Source organism: Canis lupus, chromosome 2 (assembly GCF_048164855.1).
Source record: "Canis lupus baileyi chromosome 2, mCanLup2.hap1, whole genome shotgun sequence".
In the NCBI taxonomy this organism is placed as follows: domain Eukaryota; kingdom Metazoa; phylum Chordata; class Mammalia; order Carnivora; family Canidae; genus Canis; species Canis lupus.
Genome location: NC_132839.1, coordinates 3,546,017 through 3,565,796, shown reverse-complemented (window position 1 = coordinate 3,565,796; position 19,780 = coordinate 3,546,017). Strand labels below are relative to the sequence as shown.

At 43.7% G+C, this 19,780-nt stretch overlaps 1 protein-coding gene across 1 annotated transcript in view; it reads left to right on the top strand.

Moving 5' to 3' along the window:
• Positions 1–19,780, top strand: part of MAN2A1 (mannosidase alpha class 2A member 1) — a 162,051-nt gene that overhangs the window by 46,999 nt on the left and 95,272 nt on the right. The window contains exon 5 of the mRNA XM_072788203.1: positions 12,650–12,777. Coding sequence (XP_072644304.1) covers positions 12,650–12,777 — 128 coding nt within the window. The remainder of the gene's footprint in view (positions 1–12,649; positions 12,778–19,780) is intronic.

The following is a 19,780-nucleotide window of genomic DNA, read 5'->3' as shown; positions in this document are numbered from 1 at the left end:
AGGGAGAGGGACAAGCAGATCCCGCTGAGCAAGGACCCCAACCTAGGACTTGATCCCAGGACCCCCAGATCATGACTTGAGCCAAAGTTAGAGGCTTAACCACCTGAGCCACCCAGATGCCCCAGAGAAAATAGTGTTTTATAGCAACATTAGGGCAAATGAGTTCTGTTTCTGGTCAAGCTTTGTCAGAATTTTCTCCCTTCTTGGCATAATCATTCCTTTTTTTTTTTTTTCCCCACTTACTACATGTATCTGTGGAACTAGGGTAATAACATTTTTTTTTCCTCTACTTACTTAAACATGACATTCTTAGTATTCCTTGCCTAAATGTATGTTTTGCGGAAAGGTTAATAGATCTATAGATGTGCTCTCATTATTTAAAAATTCTGAGCTTGTACTAAATGGTGTTACTGATAGAATTTTTTTTTTTTTTGGCTGCTGGCATAATGCTTATGCGATGGCTTTTTTTTTCCTTTTTCCTTTTTGAAGATGAATCTATGGATTATATGTCTGTACCTAAATTTGCAAGCTAGCTATTGCAGAACAGAACCTGTTAATTCCAGCAGAGTTCCATGTTAGCTTTTATTGTCCCTGAAGAATACCAATTGATTGTGGGAACTTAACAGAAACATAACTCAAATGATCCCCATAATCTATTCTAGCAGTGACTTGTTTGATTCCTACCCCCTGTGGCAGCAGTATTCAGCTCTATCAGCTTTTAAAAAATGAGAATCTAGTTAACTAAAGGGAGATCCATGCAAACAGCATCTAGCTTTTTTATTCTCTTTTGTGACCGAAAGTAATTTAATCAGTTATAGTCGTGGCGCCTACTTGTAACACACATCCAGTGGATTTAAAAGAAAACTGCTTCCCATTAAATCGTCAGCACATTTTCCATCTATGCTTGTTTTATTTTTGAAAATGACTGGGATGTTAACATTCTTTTTACTTGTTCGGCTTCATGTTTGAACAGTTTTCTGCTAAACGCAGTTAAATACTGCATGATGTTTATAATACATCAAAACGTGGATCCTTATTCAGAATCAGGCAGCTGAACCATTAGCCGTAGCATTTCCTTGGATTAATACCCAGCGTATTGCACATTGATTCTTTCTCTCGGGGCTCTGAGACACTGAGGCACTTTCTGCAGATCTGTAGAGACCGGTGCTCCGTGAAGAAGCCCAGCGAGGTGTTGGGACCTACAACAACTTGTGTGTTCCCCAGAGTGTTGACTGGCTTCTCCGTGGGGACCTGGGGGTGTGAAATGAGACTTCCCGTGTGTGCCAGGAGGAATGGGGTCCTCCGTGGATGGTTCTAGAAGTTACAGTTAACGGAGATACTTTATCTTCATCACATTGCTGAGTTTCATTGCTTTGCCAAGAATGCAATTTTTTTTTTTAAGGATTTACTTATTTATTTGAGAGAGGAAGCACGGGCAGAGGAAGAGGTCGAAGCCGACTCCCTGCAAAGCGGGGAGCCTGACCCGGGACTGGGTCATGGCCCGAGCTCCGGAGCAGACATAGGACCAGCTGGGTCACCCAGGCGCCCCCACAATGCAGAATCTTTAATATTTCTGTCATTCTCTTACATCTTCTTTCCTAGGTTTATATTTCAGTGAACCTTCTACCCTATTAGCTCCCTGTTTGCTTATTGAAATCGGAGGAACATTGGAGGTGACCTTCTTAAAGACTACGAATCCAAAACCTATTGATGCACACTTCAGGTTTCACTCTAAAAATATGGCTTTAAAGTTCTCACGCAGGTTAATTCATTATACGTTTCATATAGGTCGGATGTTAGGGTATTGGACCGGAGGCTGCTGCAAAATTGTGCAGAGGAAGGAGGAGCTCCAGTGTGTCTGTGATGTTCAGGGAAAACTGCAGATTGGGATGGACTTTAGAGCCTAAAGATAAGAGCTTTGCATCAAAGGAATCAAAGCAAATTCCCCGGTGTCAAAAGTAATTTGAGTTCTAATAGTTGAAGCAGGAGCGTGTGTGTATTTGGGGGCGTATGTGTCCCGCGCCCACGTGCTGCACGCCCAGTTCACTTGCAGGGACGCAGCTTCGTGTTCCTTCCACGCCCGACCCACGGGACTGTCTCCTCTGGATGTTCCCCAGCTCCCTTCAGGGCTTCCAGCAGCATCCACGGCCCCGCACGCCCCCCGCCTGCCGGGAGTTCTCTCCCTTGCGCCTCCTGGGACCCAGCGCTCCGGCTCCGGCTCCGGCTCCGGCTCCGGCTCCGGCTCCGGCTCCGGCTCCGGCTCCTCTCCCCACCTCGCTGAGCCTCTGGCTGAGCCTGATTCTCCTCTACACTCCTCCCCTGCTCCATTCCTCCTCCTCCCTTGCTCCCTATCCACTCCTCCCCTGCTCCCTACCCGCTCCTCCCCTGCTCCCCTCCTGCTCCTCCCCTGCTCCCCCCTCCTCCCCTGTTCCCTTCCTGCTCCTCCCCTGTTCCCTTTCTGCTCCTCCCCTGCTCCCTTTCTGCTCCTCCCCTGCTCCCCTCCTCTTCCTCCCCTGCTCCCCTCCTCCTCCTCTGCTCCCTTCCTCCTCCTCTGCTCCCTTCCTCCCGACCATTTCCCTGCTGGGGTCACGGGCCTTCTCCTCCTCCCCTTTGGCCTCCCCCTCACGGCTGCCTCCCATAGGGGCCCAAAGACAGGCTCCTGTGTCACTGGGCTTGCCACGCTATCGCCCTGAGCCCTGCCTGCTTGTCCCTGTCCCCAGTGCCCCCCCACCCCTACCCCCACTGCCGAGCCACGTGGGTGGCCTCCAACACATGCTGTTTCATGTTCAGGAATTTGCCAGTGAGTTGAGCTTAGAGTTTTTTTTTTTTTTTTTCCCTTTTGTGCGCTGGGTAATCTCAGCCTTATTTTTCAAGACTCCGCTGAACTGTTACCTTATTTCCAAAGCCTTCCGTTATTTATCATTCATTCTACAGGAGTTCACTGTGCTTGCAGCCTGGGATACAGGAGGTGAGTAAACCACCCCTGACCCCAGTCTTCAAGGCCAAGCAGGGAAGATGTGGAGGTAACCATAGTATCACAATAAAGCATTCCCTATTAACAGAAGCAAGGAAGGGGGCTTGGAAGGCATCCTGATGCAGGTGGATTCAGGCTGAAACCTGAAGGGGGATTGGAATTAGCCAGTTATGGGGCGCGGATTCCAGTTTATGAGAGGAGAGTTGTGATCATGGGCCAGGGGTTAGCAAGAGCTTGGCACGTTCAGACCGGGAGGAGGTTGGTGAGGCTGCAGCGGCAGGGAGCAGGGTGTGCTTGGGCCCCCTAACGGGCTCCGTCAAGGAGATGCGGATCATACCCACTGCAGGATGCCCTCCCAGGCCTTGTAGAATGGCGAAAATAAAAAATACTGACACCACCAGGAGTTGGAAGGAATGTGCAGCCGCGGGAAGTCTCCTATTGCTGGTGGGGAGGTAAAGTGGGACAGTTGCTTTCTGAAAAGTCACCGGAGTTTTCCAAAGGGAAGCGTATGAAATGAGACCTAGAAGCCTCCTGCTAGGCATGACCCTGGGAAAAATGAGAACGTGCTCTCAGAAAGACTTGTCTAGACATTTTCAGAGCAGAATCTTTCATAGTATTTGCAAACTGGAAACAGTTGAAATGTCCATCAACGATATAATAGATGAAAAAAACCTGGCGTATTCATGCAGCGGAATACTACTCAGCAGTGAAAAAGAATGAACACTGGAAACGTGGTTATGTGGCTGAATCTATTGAATCTGTTAAGCAAAAAATGTCTAACACAGCAAAGTAAATATAGTTTGATTTTATTTTATGAAGCTTACCAGTAGCTAAACTTCTGTATTATGGTAGAAATCATGAAGTAATGATGGTCTTTCTTTTTTTGGAGCAGTTGAGGTAGGAAATGATTGGAAAGGGGCATGAAACAACTCTCAGAGTTAATGGAAATAGTCCGAATCTTGGCTTTGGTGGTGATTGCAGGGATATAAACACTTGTCAAAACTGATCAAACCAGGGACCCCCAGGTGGCTCAGTGGTTAAGCGCCACCTTCAGCCCGGGGCCTGATCCTGGAGTCCCGGGATTGATTCCCACGTCGGGCTCCCTGCATGGAGCCTGCTTCTCCCTCTGCCTGTGTCTCTGCCTCTCTCTCTCTCTCTGTCTCATGAATGAGTAAATAAAATCTTAAAAAAAAAAAAAAGTCCTTTAAAAAGTACAGTACAGCCATAAACACAATGATAGGTCCTTATTAACATGGAAAGGTGTTTGTGGTATAGTATTAACTAAAGTACGTTGGTTAGAAACGGTGCCTACCATAACCCCTTGTGCATTTATAGCAAGATATTGAGTAGATTTTTAAATTTTATTCTTTAGGCTCACATATTTTCTGCTTCATTATACGTGAGCATCTTATTAATTTTGTTTTGGAAAATGAGAAAATGAAGTGACATTTACTTAAACAGTGAAATATTTAAATATTCCCTTTTTTGATTTTTTTAAAAGTTTTTGTTTAAATTCCAGTTAACATACACTGTGATATTAGTTTCAGGTGCACAATATAGAGGTCCCACACTTACATGCAACACTTGGTGCTTATAGCAACAAGTGCCCTCCTTAATCCCTTTACCTATTTCTCCTATCTCCCCATCCACCTCCCCTCTGGTAACCATCGGTTTGTTCTCTAGAGTTAGTCTGTTTCTTGTTCCTTTTTTTTTTTCCTCCTGTGATCATGTTCTATTTCTTAAATTCTACATGAGTGAAATCATCTGGTATTTGTCTTTCTCTGACTTATTTTGCTTAGCATAATACACTCTAGCTCCATCCACATCCTTGCAAATGGCAAGATTTCATTCTTTTTGATGGCTGAGTAATAATTCCCTTGTCTGTATATACCCCATCTTTATCCATCCATCAGTCGGTGGACATTTAGGGTCTTTCCACAATTTTGTTATTATTGATAATGCTGCTGTAAACATTAGGGTACAGGTATCCCTTTGAATCAGTATTTTTATATCCTCTGGCTAAATACCTAGTAGTGCAATTCCTGTGCTGTAGGGTAGTCCTCTATTTTTCACTTGCTGAGGGGAAACTCCATACTGTTTTCCAGAGTGGCTGCACCAGCTTGCATTAAAAAAATAGCCTCTTATTAAAACTTTACAGAAATGAGGGCTCCTGGGTGGCTCAGGAGGTCCTGGGATAGAGCCCTGCATGGGGGGGGGGGTCCCTGCTCAGTGGGGAGTCTGCTTCTCCCTCTGCCGCTCCCCTTGGCTCATGATCTCTGTGAAATAAATAAAATCTTAAACAAACTTGACAGAATGATTACTTGAGCCATCTAGTATGGGAAATATTCTTAAATAACATTTCAGGATTATTTTATGCTATAGCTGTGTCAGTTTACAGTGCTTAGGAGAAATCAGAATACAGTATTTATAGCTCAGAAAAAATTTTCATTTAATTAATGTTTTAATATAAGTCCAAGTATATAAAGGGTAGACAATGAAGGGTAAGAGGTGAACCACTCCTGTCTCCTTGTCATCTAGTTCTTCCCACAGGGCACAGCTGCTGTAAGAAAACTCTTATAGGAGAATGTATGTGCAAACATGTATACCTGTGTGTTGTGCAACCGATAGCATGACATGTACATTGTGCTGATTTTTTTAGCGACTATTTTTTTTATTGTAAAATATTCATGACCTAAAAGTTACCATTTTAATGATTTTATATGTAGGGTTTGGTAGCACTGAAGTACATTCACATTGCTGCGCAGTCATAACTATCACCTGTCTCTAGAACTTTTTCAGGATCTCAAACTGCGACTGTACCTGTTGCACGATAACTTGCCGTTCACCTTCTCCCCTGCCCCTGGCATCCGCCTTTATGTGTAGGTACCTCATAGAGGTGGAATCATTCAGTGTTTGGCTTTGATTTCACTTAGCGTAGAGTCTTGAGGCTTCATCCACGCGGAAGCATGTGTCAGACTTCCCTTCCTTTTTAAGGCTGAATGATGATATCTCATTGTGTAAATAGATGATAGTTTATCCATTCATTCATCGTTGAGCATTTGGGTAGTTTCTACCTTTTGGTTATTGAGAATGACACTGCTGTGAACATAGGGGTACAGATGTCTGTTCAAGTCCCTGCTTTTTAATTCTTCTGTGTATATATCCAGAAGTGGAATTTCTGGATCACATAGTAATACTATGTTTAAATTTCTGCAGGGCTTCCATGTTGTTTCCCACGGCAGCTGTACCACTTTACCTCACCACCCACGATGTATAAGGTTTCCAATAGCTCCTCATCCTCATCAAATCTTATTTATTGTTTTTTTTTTTAATACAATTTCCATTCTAATGGATATTGTACCGTTTTAATCTTAATAGGTCTTGGAAAACCTTTCAGGAAAAAAGAGCCCTTCTTTTTAAAGATGGCATAAAAACCTATTTTATCACTGGGCCTTAGTTTATTTGACACTTGCCAATGGGTGACTGTGTAGTTTTATTTCTGGACTTTTGTGAATGCACAGAATGTATCTTTATATTCAGTGTATATTATACTTTTGTTTATTTTTATACTTTATTTTCTGACTTCATTTGAATGAACATGTTTAAAACTACATATGCATTTTAAAATTCGATGGTTACTGCCAGCAGTATGTAACAATACCTATTTCCATACATCTTTGACATCACAATATGTTACACCGCTTTTTGATCTTTCCAGCATCATGAGTAAAAGTGATATCTTGTTGAAGTTTTAATTTGCATTTCTCCGTGAGGCTAAATTTCTTCTCATTTTTGGGAGTCAGTCATTTCTGAAATATATGCTGCATATTCTTTTTTTCACTTGTCTTTTGAGTGATTGGTCCCCTTTCCTAGTAGGAACCCTGAGTGTTAAATGGTGAGCAAACTAGACGTGACTCCTGCCCTCACAGAGCTTTCCGTCTATTGAGGGAGAAAGACAGTAAGCGCACAGTGTGTAATTAAATTTCGTGATACATGCTGTGAAAGAAAAGTGTTGGATTTTATGAAAGCTAACACTTAAGATGGGCTTTGGGTGAGACGTAGCTACAAAAGGCTCCGGATGGATCCATAAGAGCCAGTGAGGCAGGTGTTGGGAGGGAAAATATTCCAGGCAGAGGGAGTGTAGACACAGGACTAAAAGGAGTGGAGTCAAGTGAGGAAGGGATGATGAGAGAGAACGTATTTGCCATCTGCCCCTCGTGGTCTACATCTTTTTTTTTTTTTTTTTTAAACATTTTATTTATTTATTTTAGAGAGGGAGGGAGGGAAAGAGAGTGAGCCGAGGGGGGGCAGGCAGAGAGGGAGGGAGAGAAGGTCTAGTGGACTTGGGCGCTGAGAGTGGAGCCTAGTGTGGGGCTCGATCTTAGGACCCTGAGACCCTAAAACCCTGACCTGAGCTAGAACCAAGAGGCAGGGCTCCGCCAGCTGAGCCACCCAGGTGCCCCCTTCTGTACTAAATCCTTAGAGACCAACATCAGCAATATTCAGAAGAATGCAATGAATTTCCCCAGTTAGTACTATATGAGGAGTCTTGAAACAGATTTTATTTTTGTTCTCCTGTATTAGGCACTTCCCACGAAGGGTATAAGGAGTCGGGCACATGCTAAGCAAACATTTCTAGGCTATCGATTGATTCACCGGGACCCTCCCATCTTTTTGAATTTTCCACTTAACTAAATTTTTACTTAAGAATGAATCCCTGTGCCTCCTCTTGTATTATTTCATATGTCCCCCGATGTATGATTACAAAGTCATCTCGTTTTCTCATGTGAAATTAATTTGTGATTCTTTGCAGCCTGCTAAATGATGCTTTTTTTTTTTTTTTTTACTACTAAGTTATCTGTGACAATTTCCCCAGTAGGGAAAAAAAGCTCTTTGAATCTGTCTTTCTTCGTGATGAGCCTCCATGGGGGAAAAAGTGACACTCAGAGAAAATGATTTGCAGCTTCGTGTGCTTGGAAAGTACATCCTTAAGTGTAAATTCTACATGTGAGGCAAAGGGAGCTGTGACAGATAATGCACAGCCTAATTTCGATCAGTGATTTTGTTAAACTTTTTATACCAAGTTCCTCAGCAATGAGATAGTAGAAGCAGCAGTGTGTAATGCTGCTGCTGCCAGGAGGGACGAGTCAACCGTTTTTAAAAAGTGAAACAGGAGTGTTGTTAATTTTGAAAGTTGAAGTGCCTGGTTTCCTGTTTCCTGTATGTATATTTTCTTCTCTTTCTTTCCCCCCCTTTCCGTGTCTTTTCACTTTTGCTTCCAGATCTCGTGTTTCTTAGGAAATAGGAGGACAGCAGAGGCATAGAAAATTTGCAGGAAGCCAGTCTCCTGGCAGACACCAAGCAGTACGTCCTATGGAGTGGGCATGTCTTTTTAAATTTTGTATTTCTCTAGTCCAGAGAAATAGCTTGGTTGTTGTTGCTTGCTGAATACTAAGTGCATGGAAATGGGAAGTACCTGTATTTGTTCTAAGTAACTTTAGCTGTAGGTATTTCTGGCTGCTTGATAAAAAAAAAAATATATATATATATATATATGTGCATATATATATATAATATATATATAAAAGTCTCAAATGTGCAGTTGCAGTCTGTTTTGATTTTATTTTCCTTGTATTGCTAACAGTGGCGATTTTAAATATGGTTCTCTTTTTGAAGACTATCACCGCTCTTCTGTTATTGCTTATAAATATTTTTCTAAGTCTTTGCTGAGGTGCTGTTTCTGGAGAATGCCAGTCCTACTTTTTCGTACTTGTTACTAAATGATGACTGTCCTTGCTGTGGTTCTCAGTCATCAGGTTAATGTTTTCCTCCTGTTTCTTTGGACCTTTGTGTTTTTCTGTCCTTCGTGAGATACTTCTTAAGTACTTGCTGTATTTATTGTAGGATGCAGGCATCTACGAGGGAATTTTGTGCACGTCTCTTTCCTGCAGTTTCTGTGTGTGAGGGTTTGGTTTGGTTTTGTGGTGAGTGTTTTTCCCTAAAACAGTAAATATTTTATGTCAAACAAAACCTTTCTGCCTCTAAAAATCTTCCAGTTTATCATCTGGTTCTTACCATTCCTATGCATAGATTAGGAAAGACAATTCAGTGGACGAGGAACAGTCCCCAAGCTGACCATCTGTCCATAGTCATTGTTACATACTTCGTATTTTGCATCATGTATTTCCCACCCCCCACCCCCCCCCATTTGGTTCAAGTCAGGACACAGGCGTCCTGATAACTTGACTTTCTTACGAGTTTGTTTTAAATCCCTCTGCTTTGGGACGTCTGGGTGGCTCAGTGGTTGAGCATCTGCCTTCAGCTCAGGGCGTCACCCCGGGGTCCTGGGATCAAGTCCCGCATCCGCTCCCTGCAGGAAGCCTGCTTCTCCCTCTGCCTGAGTCTCTGCCTCTCTCTCTCTGTGTCTCATGAATAAAGAAATAAAATCTTAAAATAAATAAATAAGAACATACGTAAGTAAGTAAGTAGATAAATCTCTCTGCTTCAAGCTTCTATGAAGAAAACCATATCCCATTCTTTCCCACTAACGCAATTCGCTATTTTAATAGTATAAATATTTTAAAAGTTTATTTCTCAGCTTTATGTCCTGACCCACTGATGCATCTGTTTCTGAGCAGGTCACAATGACGTGGTACCTTTTTAACTATAAAAATACCTTGTACCAAGTGGGAGCGCAGGTTGTAGCACCTCATTACTGCTTCCTAGAATGTTTGAGGCTATTTTCACAGACTTGTTCTTTTTATCTTAGCATGCCCGGTTGCCTCTGCTCCCTTTTCTGTCTCCCTTCTGCGTGGTCCTTGCGCCTCCCGTGGCAGCTCTGTCCTCCCCTCCTCGCCTCGGCCCCTTGCGCCAGCTCCAGCTCCAGCTCCAGCTCCCCGCAGCTTGGTTCGTGGATCCGCCTCTTCTCCTGAACTTCTCTTTTCCCGCCCGCTCGGCTGGGAGCCTCCGTGGGCGAGGTGCAGAGGTGCCGAGGTACAGCAGTGTGGCCGTGCCCAGGTCCCCACGCGGGTGCGCCCAGGGCCCCGGGGCCGGGAGTGGCCGCCCGCCCGCCTCTTCCACGGCCCCAGCTTCGTCCTCGGGTGGCACCGCTCGCGCCTCGGCTGCCCGGGTTGGCGCCCCGCCCCCCCCCCCCCCGATGCCCCCTGGCACCCCGGCCCCCAGGCAGTACCGAGTCGGGCTGCTCGTTGATGGGAGTCTCCGACAGCCAGGGTGCCCCTTACGTGCCCGGCGCTGGGCCTGGAACGGTGAGCACACCGCGCGGCCTGGTCCCCGTTCTCTCGGTACTGGGGACAGGGGGACACTCGGGGGACCGGGGGACTCTGGTGCTGGCAAGTGCTGCTGAGCTGGGCTGGGCACCCGGGGACTGTCCCCAGGAAACTTGGACTGGAGGGGACCCAGGAGGACAGCAGGCCCCTGTCAGTTCGGGGAAAATAGGGAGAAGAGAGTAAGTAAGAAGGTTCTGGAGAACGGAATGCACAGGAGGACTTTTATGCCTTCCCAAAATTAAGTGACAAGACCGTCGTTAAGGTAACCGTTGCACTCGCAACCTCAGCCCTCAGCCCGGGATCCAGACAAGCAGGGAAGGGCGGGGCAGGTGCAGGGCCCCGGGCGACCGGTTGCTGTGGCCCGCAGGTGCGATTTGTTGCTCACTTAGCGGTTTCTTGGGGCCCGTTCATGCCTGTGGGACAGGGACCATGTAGGTAAAACAAAACTCATAGATGAAAAATTACATCATTGGAGTCATTTTTTTTAAACAGATTTATTTACGTATTCATTTGACTGAGAGAAAGAGAGAGTGCGCACAAGCAGAGGGGGCAGGAGGGGGTTTGTCAGCGGTTTGTCTCCCCACTGAGCAGGCAGCCCGATGCAGGACTCGATCCCAGGTCCCCGGGATCACAACTGGAGCTGAAGGCAGCCGCTCCACCACTGAGCCCCCCAAGCACCCTTGAGTGATTTTTTTTTTTCATTTTCATTTTTAGATTTCTTAATCTGTGATTTCCGCTTTCTGTTCAGAAGCAGCAAAGACTTTTTTTCGATCAATTTATTTCTGAGATTTTCCAAAAGATCTGTTGACTGGAATGCGGAGATAAGGAGCCACGTTTCTATATTTGATGGCCAGAGAGAGATTAGATCCCAATTCTCTCCTGACGTCTCAGGCTTCCAAGTACTGGCTGTAAGACATGAGAGCTGGGCCTGGGCCAAGGCCTCCGGAAGGTGGCTAAATCTGGCAAACACCAGGAAGACTAGAAAGAAAAATGACTAGAAGCAGTTTGACAGTAAGAACAGGACGAAATAGCCTTGGATTCAGTTGTGTTAAAGAAATGACTTTTTTATTTTTATTTTTTTTTTAGAAATTTCTGACTTCTATATCGTAAGTTCTTAATTTGGGCCAATGAGAATCTAACGTTGGACTGGACCTTTGGGGTTTTTTAGACACTACAGTGAGCCAGCATAGTCTCCGTGTGAAATTACGTTAGTGGGTGATTCCCATGGCAAGACAGATTAAATTAACATTTAAAGATTTTATACAAGGAAGGCATTCATCCATTCATTCTTGAAAATTGTGTCCGCTCTCCAGTCTGTCACGGATTATACGATTACGCGTATGTTTGAGTAAATCAGATGTGTCAATGCTGTGGACTCTGTTATAGGATCTCTTGTAAGGAAATGTTTATCTCTTATGCCTCTGGGCCGTGTCTACTAAATTTGGCTTGGCACTTGGAGGTTAGGGGTGGTGTCATGTGCTGCGCGTCCTTATTAAAGCTGCTTTTCTTTCTGAAATTCTACACTACTTTTCAGACCATCTTACTGCCAGGTCCATGGCATTTAAGGTGTTTGCTTAAATTCTTGACTTCTGTACTTCCCCAGGTACTTCTTCAAATATTTATCAGTCTATGAGTTTGTTTTTTCCTGGAGGAAGAGATCTTGTAACAATTCCTTTGTCGTAGGGCTGGGGATATGCTTACCGTGTATGGTATTATGGCAAAGGAGTACCCCGTGGACAGATGATGGCGATGTTAGAGCTCTTCACTCAACGCAAAATAAACTATAGAGACACATTTTAACTGAATCTGGAGCCAAAGCGCTTATGATCTATATTCCCAGAGGCATGTGTTATTTACTTGCTTTTACCTTTATTATTACTTTTGTGCGGTTTGCATGATTAACTTTCCATAGTCAGAAGGACCAAAATACATATTGATTATTCAGTGCAGGTGTATGGGAGCAAATATCAGGCTTAAAATGACAGTCTTCCAATAAGCATGCATTCAGTGTATACTGCAAGTAAAGCACTTTGCTAGGTGCTCTGGAAGGTTCAGAAATATTTCAGATGTGTCTCCTGACATCAGGATCTTGGAAGTTGTCCGGGAGATTATAACCTTATGAAAAGGAACTTCCAGAGTGACCTGCAGTGGCTTTGCCTGGAAAGGAGGGGTCACCACAGACACTTCACTAAGGATGTCTTATCACCAGGGCCCCAAAGTTGAAATTTATTCCCTGGTTTAAAAAAAAAAAAAGTTTTTTTTTTTTTTGGTAACTAGTATGAATTCTATGTGCTTACAGGCTGTCCCTAGTGTCTATGCTATTTTAGATCTTTTATTTGAACTTTTCTTGCATATGTTATCATAAACTCATATATTATTTTCTCTCTAGTTTGCTACAAAATGGTCAGTTCGAAATCGTGACAGGTGGCTGGGTCATGCCAGATGAAGCTGCTGCACATTATTTTGCCATAATTGACCAACTAATTGAAGGACATCAGTGGCTGGAAAAAAATCTAGGTATGTATTGATGTCTTTCTCCTTCATTTGGACTACTTTGGGCAGTTAATTTTGGGCAATGTGTGAGATGAGGCTCTATTATTTTTTTAAATAACCAATTTTCCCTGTATTTTCTTTTTATCCTACATTAACTTTTGATGTCTCTTCAGTCATAAGCTAGGTTACATAAACATAATATGGTCACTTTTAGGGTCATCTACTCTGTGATCTATTATTTTGCGTACTATTCTTACTAATTCTAGAATAATTTTTTTCGAACACTGGGATTTTAATTTTTTGTTAGTTAAAACTATTGGCTAGAAGAGGCAAAAACCTGATTTACTTGCCTAAGAAACAGAAAGAATAATGAAAGGAAGATACTAATTTTGTCATGGAGGATTCCAGAGGTGCGGTAGCTTCAGGTAGGGTTGGGTCCAGAGGTGTGTGAAGTAGCTTCAGGTAGGGTTTGGATCCAGGTGTGTGAAGTAGCTTCAGGTAGGGTTGGATCCAGGTGTGTGAAGTAGCTTCAGGTAGGGTTGGATCCAGGTGTGTGAAGTAGCTTCAGGTAGGGTTGGATCCAGGTGTGTGAAGTAGCTTCAGGTTGGGTTGGATCCAGAGGTGTGTGAAGTAGCTTCAGGTAAGGTTTGATCCAGGTGTGTGAAGTAGTTTCAGGTAGGGTTGGATCCAGGTGTGTGAAGTAGCTTCAGGTTGGGTTGGATCCAGAGGTGTGTGAAGTAGCTTCAGGTAGCGTTGGATCCAGGTGTGTGAAGTAGCTTCAGGTAAGGTTGGATCCAGGTGTGTGAAGTAGTTTCAGGTAGGGTTGGATCCAGGTGTGTGAAGTAGCTTCAGGTTGGGTTGGATCCAGAGGTGTGTGAAGTAGCTTCAGGTAAGGTTGGATCCAGAGGTGTGTGAAGTAGCTTCAGGTAAGGTTGGATCCAGGTGTGTGAAGTAGTTTCAGGTTGGGTTGGATCCAGAGGTGTGTGAAGTAGCTTCAGGTAGGGTTGGATCCAGGGGACTCAAATTGTGTTGTGTGGACACTGTCTCTTTTGGCTTTGCTTGCTTATTTATTTAGTTTTAATTAAGAGACAGAGGGTGGGGGAGAAGCAGGGGAGAGAGGGAGACAAAATCTTAAGCAGGCTCCACACCCAGCACGGAGCCCAACTTGGGGCTTGATCTCACAACCCTGAGGTCATAACCTGAGCTGAAATCAAGAATCGGACACTCCGTCGACTGAGCCACCCAGGTGCTACTTGGTTCTGCTCCTTTTTTGCATAGCTTTAGTCTGCTCTAGGTTCTCTTCACATGGGGAGTAAGATGGTCATAGGCAGCTAGGATTCTCATCTTCTCCATCTAATCAGGACAAGTTTTCCTTAATACGTTGCCTAATTGGCTTACGGGGCCTTAATTGTGTAACTCTGAGCCAGTTTCTGTGGCCAGAGGTCTAGAGTTTGCTGTCGCCACGGCCTAGTCAGCTTATTGGACCTGGTCAAGGAGAGAGGAGTCTGTGGAAGGCACGGTCAGCTTCACTGGCGCCACGTGCATAGGTCCTCCAGGGGAGGAAGGCTCTTGTTGCCGCAAGACGTGGGTACGAGAAGGCTGCCCCGGTGAAATCAGATGTTCGCTGCGACTCATGAGAACATGACACTCATTTAAATCTTTGTGGTGTCTAATATTTGCCTCCTGCAACATGGCGTGCAGTTCTTTCCAGCTATTTCACATCTCAGTACGGTTTTGTAGCGTTTGAGAAATCCAAGTCCCCAGATGCCAGCCAAGGGCAAACCTTCCAAGCAAGACCTTTCTAAAGATAGGGCTTTCAGACCTGCCACGTTATCTCTTTTTTGTACGGGCGTGATATCTGCAACTTATTCTAATAATAACGGCAATCACAGCAGCAGCGTGGCGAAAGAAGAAAAAAACAAAGCAAATAGGGTAATAATTGATAAACCTGGTTGAGGAGCTTATGGGAGTTCTCTGTATTAATTTTACAACTTTTAAGTTTGCATTATTCCAGAAGATAACGAAAGAATGAATGGGGGTGGCAGGGATTTTTTTCTCACTAACACAGAAAGAAAAAAAATTAAATAGCAAAAAAATCAGAAATGCTGAGAAATAACTTCAATAAAAAACATGCGTACTTAACCATACAGAAACCATGGAATTGGTTCACTGTTTTTAAACTCTGTAAAAACGTATGCTGGTCACTACAGATGCTACTGTGATCCTGAATTAAGTTCTTTTCCTTCTGGAAGCCTGGGATCTTAATGTCCACAAGGCTCCATGACCAGCCCCCCCCCCAAAAAAAAAGTACCCTGAACACTGACTCTCAGGAGCTTCCTCGGTGGACCACATTTCGCTGTTGTCACGGTTATTTCGGCGGCCACAGCCTGGAGGCTTGAACCCATCCTGCATGACTCCGCAGGGAACGCACCCCTAGAAGCCTGCACTGGCTTTTCCGTGGACGCCGTACCCTCCGTGCCTTTTCCCTTTGTGGATTTTGCAGCGCAGCCTTTCACTGTAATAAATCCTCGCTGTGAGTAGGACTTTATGCCGAGTCCTGTACGTTTTCTTACCAGACCACTAAATGGGGGTGGCAAGCTTGGGGACCTCCTTCGTGGTGCCACATAAGTACTTCACTGTCTTCTAAACCAAGAATTCTTCCTTTATAAACCTCAGTTTCGGGGGATTTTTCTCTTTATGTTCAGCTTTTACTGACCTATACGTCATATGCAGCGCAATGTGTAAATCTTAGCTATAGAGTTCAGGCTTTGGCACATAAATATACCCAATTAAGTCACATTTTCTGTACCCCAGAAAGTTCCCTCATCCTCTTTACTCTCCCGCAGCCAACTGCTCTCTGATTTCCATTGCTGTAGATTATTTTTGCCCATCCCAGAACTTCGTATATATGGACTGACTCTTGTATCCTTCTTATAACCGTATCATCTCCCATGTCATAGAATTTACCCACTTAGAGTGAACAGTCCCATACTTTTTAGTATATTCACAGGGTTGTACAGCCATTACCACCGTCTATTTTTAGAACATTTTCAACATCCTCAAAAGAAATCTTTTACCCATGAAGAGTCACGCTCCTTTCTGGCTCTACCTTCTGTGCCCCCAGGCCCACACCACCACTGAGCTGCCTTCTCTCCTCTCTCCTCTCTCCTCTCTCCTCTCTCCTCTCTCCTCTCTCCTCTCTCCTCTCTCCTCTCTCCTCTCTCCTCTCTCCTCTCTCCTCTCCTCTCTCCTCTCCTCTCCTCTCCTCTCCTCTCCTCTCCTCTCCTCTCCTCTCCTCTCCTCTCCTCTCCTCTCCTCCCTCTCCTCCCTCTCCTCCCTCTCCTCCCTCTCCTCCCTCTCCTCCCTCTCCTCCCTCTCCTCCCTCTCCTCCCTCTCCTCCCTCTCCTCCCTCTCCTCCCTCTCCTCCCTCTCCTCCCTCTCCTCCCTCTCCTCCCTCTCCTCCCTCTCCTCCCTCTCCTCCCTCTCCTCTCTCTCCTCTCTCTCCTCTCTCTCCTCTCTCTCCTCTCTCTCCTCTCTCCTCTCCTCTTAAGATGTATTTATTCATTTTAGAGACAGAGAGGCTGTAGGGGCACCGGGGCAGAGGGAGAGAGAGAGAGAGTCCAAGCAGACTCCGTATTGAGCACGGAGCCTGACATGAGGCTCGATCTCAGGATGCTCAGATCATGACCCGAGCCAAGAGCAAGAGTCAGATGCTTAACCGACTGAGCCACCCAGGTGCCCTCAAATATGCTTTTCTGTATGTGTATGGATTTAACTATTCTGGGCATTTCACATACCCAGGATCATACCGTATGGCCTTTGTAACTGGCCTCTTTTTACTTGGCATGACGTTCGTGTTCATGTTGAACATGAATGAACATGTATCTGTGCTTTATCCCTTTTTATAGCTGAATAATATTATCTTGTTTGGAAAGACCCCATTTATTTCTCCTTTCTTCATTTGATGGACATTTAGAGTGTTCCCCATTTTGGCTGCTGTGAAGAACGCTGCTATACATACTTGTATAAGTTTTGTTTTTTTAACCCAGCAAAACTTTTTTTTTTTTTTAATTTCAATTTAATTAACATAGAGTGTAGTATCGCAGACGTAGAATTTAGTGATTCATCAGCTGCACACAGCACCTGGTGCATGTCATCACATCACGTGCCCTCCTTCATGCCCACCTCCAGGGACCCCATCCTCCCACCCCACACCTGTGCCAGTCTTAGCGAGGACCTATGTTTTCGTTTCTTTGGGGTGTATATACCCAGGAACGGAATTGCTGGGGGGTCACACGGTAGCTCTGTGTTTGGCCTTTGCAGGAGCGGCCTGATTGCTTTCCGAAACGGCTGTACGATTCTACGGTTCTCCCCGGCAACGTCGGGGGGTTCGGATTCCTCCACGAGCGCAGCAACATTTGACATCGTTTTAATTTTGGCCACGCGGGGTGTGCCCAGTGGCCCCCCCATTACAGCTGTGACTGCGGTTCCCCAGACACTCGTGCCCTCACGCATCCTTTCTGTGCCTAGTGGCTGTTCGTGTATCTCTTTTCGAGAAATGTTCAAATTTGCCTATTTTTACAATTGGGTTTCTGTCCTTTTTTTTTGTTGACTTGTAAGAGTTCCTTATGTATTCTTGACACAAGTTTTCTTGTCAGATGATAATTTGCAAATATTTTTTCCCGTTTTGTGGTGTTTTTTTTTTTTTTTTTTCAGTTTTGTAAAGGTGTTCTCTGATGCACAGAAATTTTGATTTTGATGAAGTACAGTTTAATTTATTTTCTTTTGTCACTTGTGTTTTTGATGTCACAGCTAAGAAACCATGGTCTCACCTGAGGTCATAAGGATTTACTCTGTGGTTTCCTTTTTTTTCCCCTAGGAATTTTACGGTTTTAGCTCTTATTTAGATAACACATTTGAGAATATGCAGTTTCTTTTTGTAGCTTTGGCTACATCTTATAAATTCATGTTTTGTTTTCTAAGCAGTTTAGAACAACACGTTACTTTGGATACTTGATTTTTTTTTAGTGTTTGGTCATGGAATGCTTTTTAAATTGTTTAGTGTTTTTGTTGTTAATTTCTGCTTTTGTGAACTCTTACACTAATACGATCATTAAACTTTTTAAAATTTGAGTTAATAAAATTGTCTTTTGCCCAAAAGATCCAGTTTTCTAACTGTTCCTTATTTCTCATATGCTTTAATATGAAAAATATTGGGACACCTGGGTGGCTCTGTGGTTGGGCGTCTGCCTTGGGCCCAGGGCCTGATCCTGGAGACCTGGGATCGAGTCCCACGTCGGGCTCCCTGCATGGAGCCTGCTTCTCCCTCTGCCTGTGTCTCTGCCTCTCTCTGTGTGTCTCTCATGAATAAATAAATAAAATCTTTTAAAAAAAAATTTGGAATAGTCCAGTTTTATTAATTATTCATATTACTTATGTTCTAATTTTTAAGTCTCTTAGGTTTGACAGAAATTGAGAGGTCTATTTATTCCTTTTAATGACCATTTCTTGTCATTTTTCCTGACAATTTTTACTTTTACATACTTTAGTAATCTTCATCTTGCTTGATGACACAAAAACTTTTTCACAATCTTTCCCAGTTTTATTGATGAACATGCCCTCTTTGTAAAACTTTGGTTTTTTTAATGCTGCAATTTTACCTAAGTTCGCCCCTCACCCCCTTTTAAAACAATACTTGCCATACCAAGGAAATCCTTAGCAGGATACTGGCATCCTTTCTAGGTCTCTGCCTAGCTCTTACCTCTTTTTATATCAAAGTTTTTAAAAATAGGGTTTATATTCTTTTCTGGATCATCACCTCCCAGGGACTCTTCAGTCCACTGAAGCTGGGTTGTCGCTCCTGTGGATCAAGTGAGTTTGCTGTGGACGATGTCACTAACGATGCTAAAATCTGATGTCACTGTAGAATTCGATGATTTCAACTCTCACTTGTAAACTAATTCTGCCCTTGTTTTTTAGGACAGTGCGACCTTTTGTTATTCTATAACTTAATTTTGATATGGTTTCAAACTTAAATAAAAGTTGTGTGACAGCTGGGAAGGCTCGCTCATACGTCCCGTGCTTAGATTCATATGCATGTTTTTCTGAACCATTTAAGTTGGAGGCATCTTCTTATCTTCCAGGACTTCTCTGTGTATTTTCTAAGGAATAAGGACATTTTCTTATATAAGCAGAAGACAGTTATCAAATCCAGAATGTTAGCAGCATCTAACTCATAGGTTGTATTCAAATTGTGCCAATAGAATTTTTTTTTTAATAAAAGGTACTTTTTAAAAATTTTTCTTTGAAGTCCAGGATTCAACCATGGTCCTATGTTGCATTTATTTATAACATCTCTTCAGTCTCCTTTAATCTGGAACAGTTAGCTCCTTAGCCTTTTAAAAAAATATCTTGACCTTGATATTTTTGAGGAGTGCAGACCGTTTGTGGTAGAAAGTCTTTCTATTGAGTGTGTCTGTTTCCTCAAGATTAGCTTCAGGTTATTTTTCCTCCCTCCCTCCCTGCCTCCCTTCCTCCCTATCTAACCTACCCTAACCCACCCTAACCTAATCCATCCTACTTATTTTGCTCAGATGTCACTGCAGCGATGTTCTGCTGTTCTCAGCACCTCCTACCAGGAGGCCAGTGAGATCTCCCAGTTCTGATACTGGGGCTCCCAGCCTCCATCAATTGCTTAATTTGTGTCTTTTAAGTTTCTTTGCTATAGATTTAGACTATTAGATTTTCTTCTTTAATTAATATCTTATTTGTGGGAGACACATTGAGATTAGGTAAATATCCTATTTCTCATCAAACTTGCATGTTTTGAGATCCATTGATGATTTCCTAACTCTCATTCACTCTGTAATTTTTAGTTGGCGCTCTACTGAAATGAATGCCTTTCCTTTTTACTTCCTTTATTTCCTATTTATTTCTTTTTTATTTTCTTATTTGGGGCTCATGGATCTCTTGGCTTCTTATTTTATTCAATGGATTATCATCCAAGACTGTCGTTTATTTTGATGCC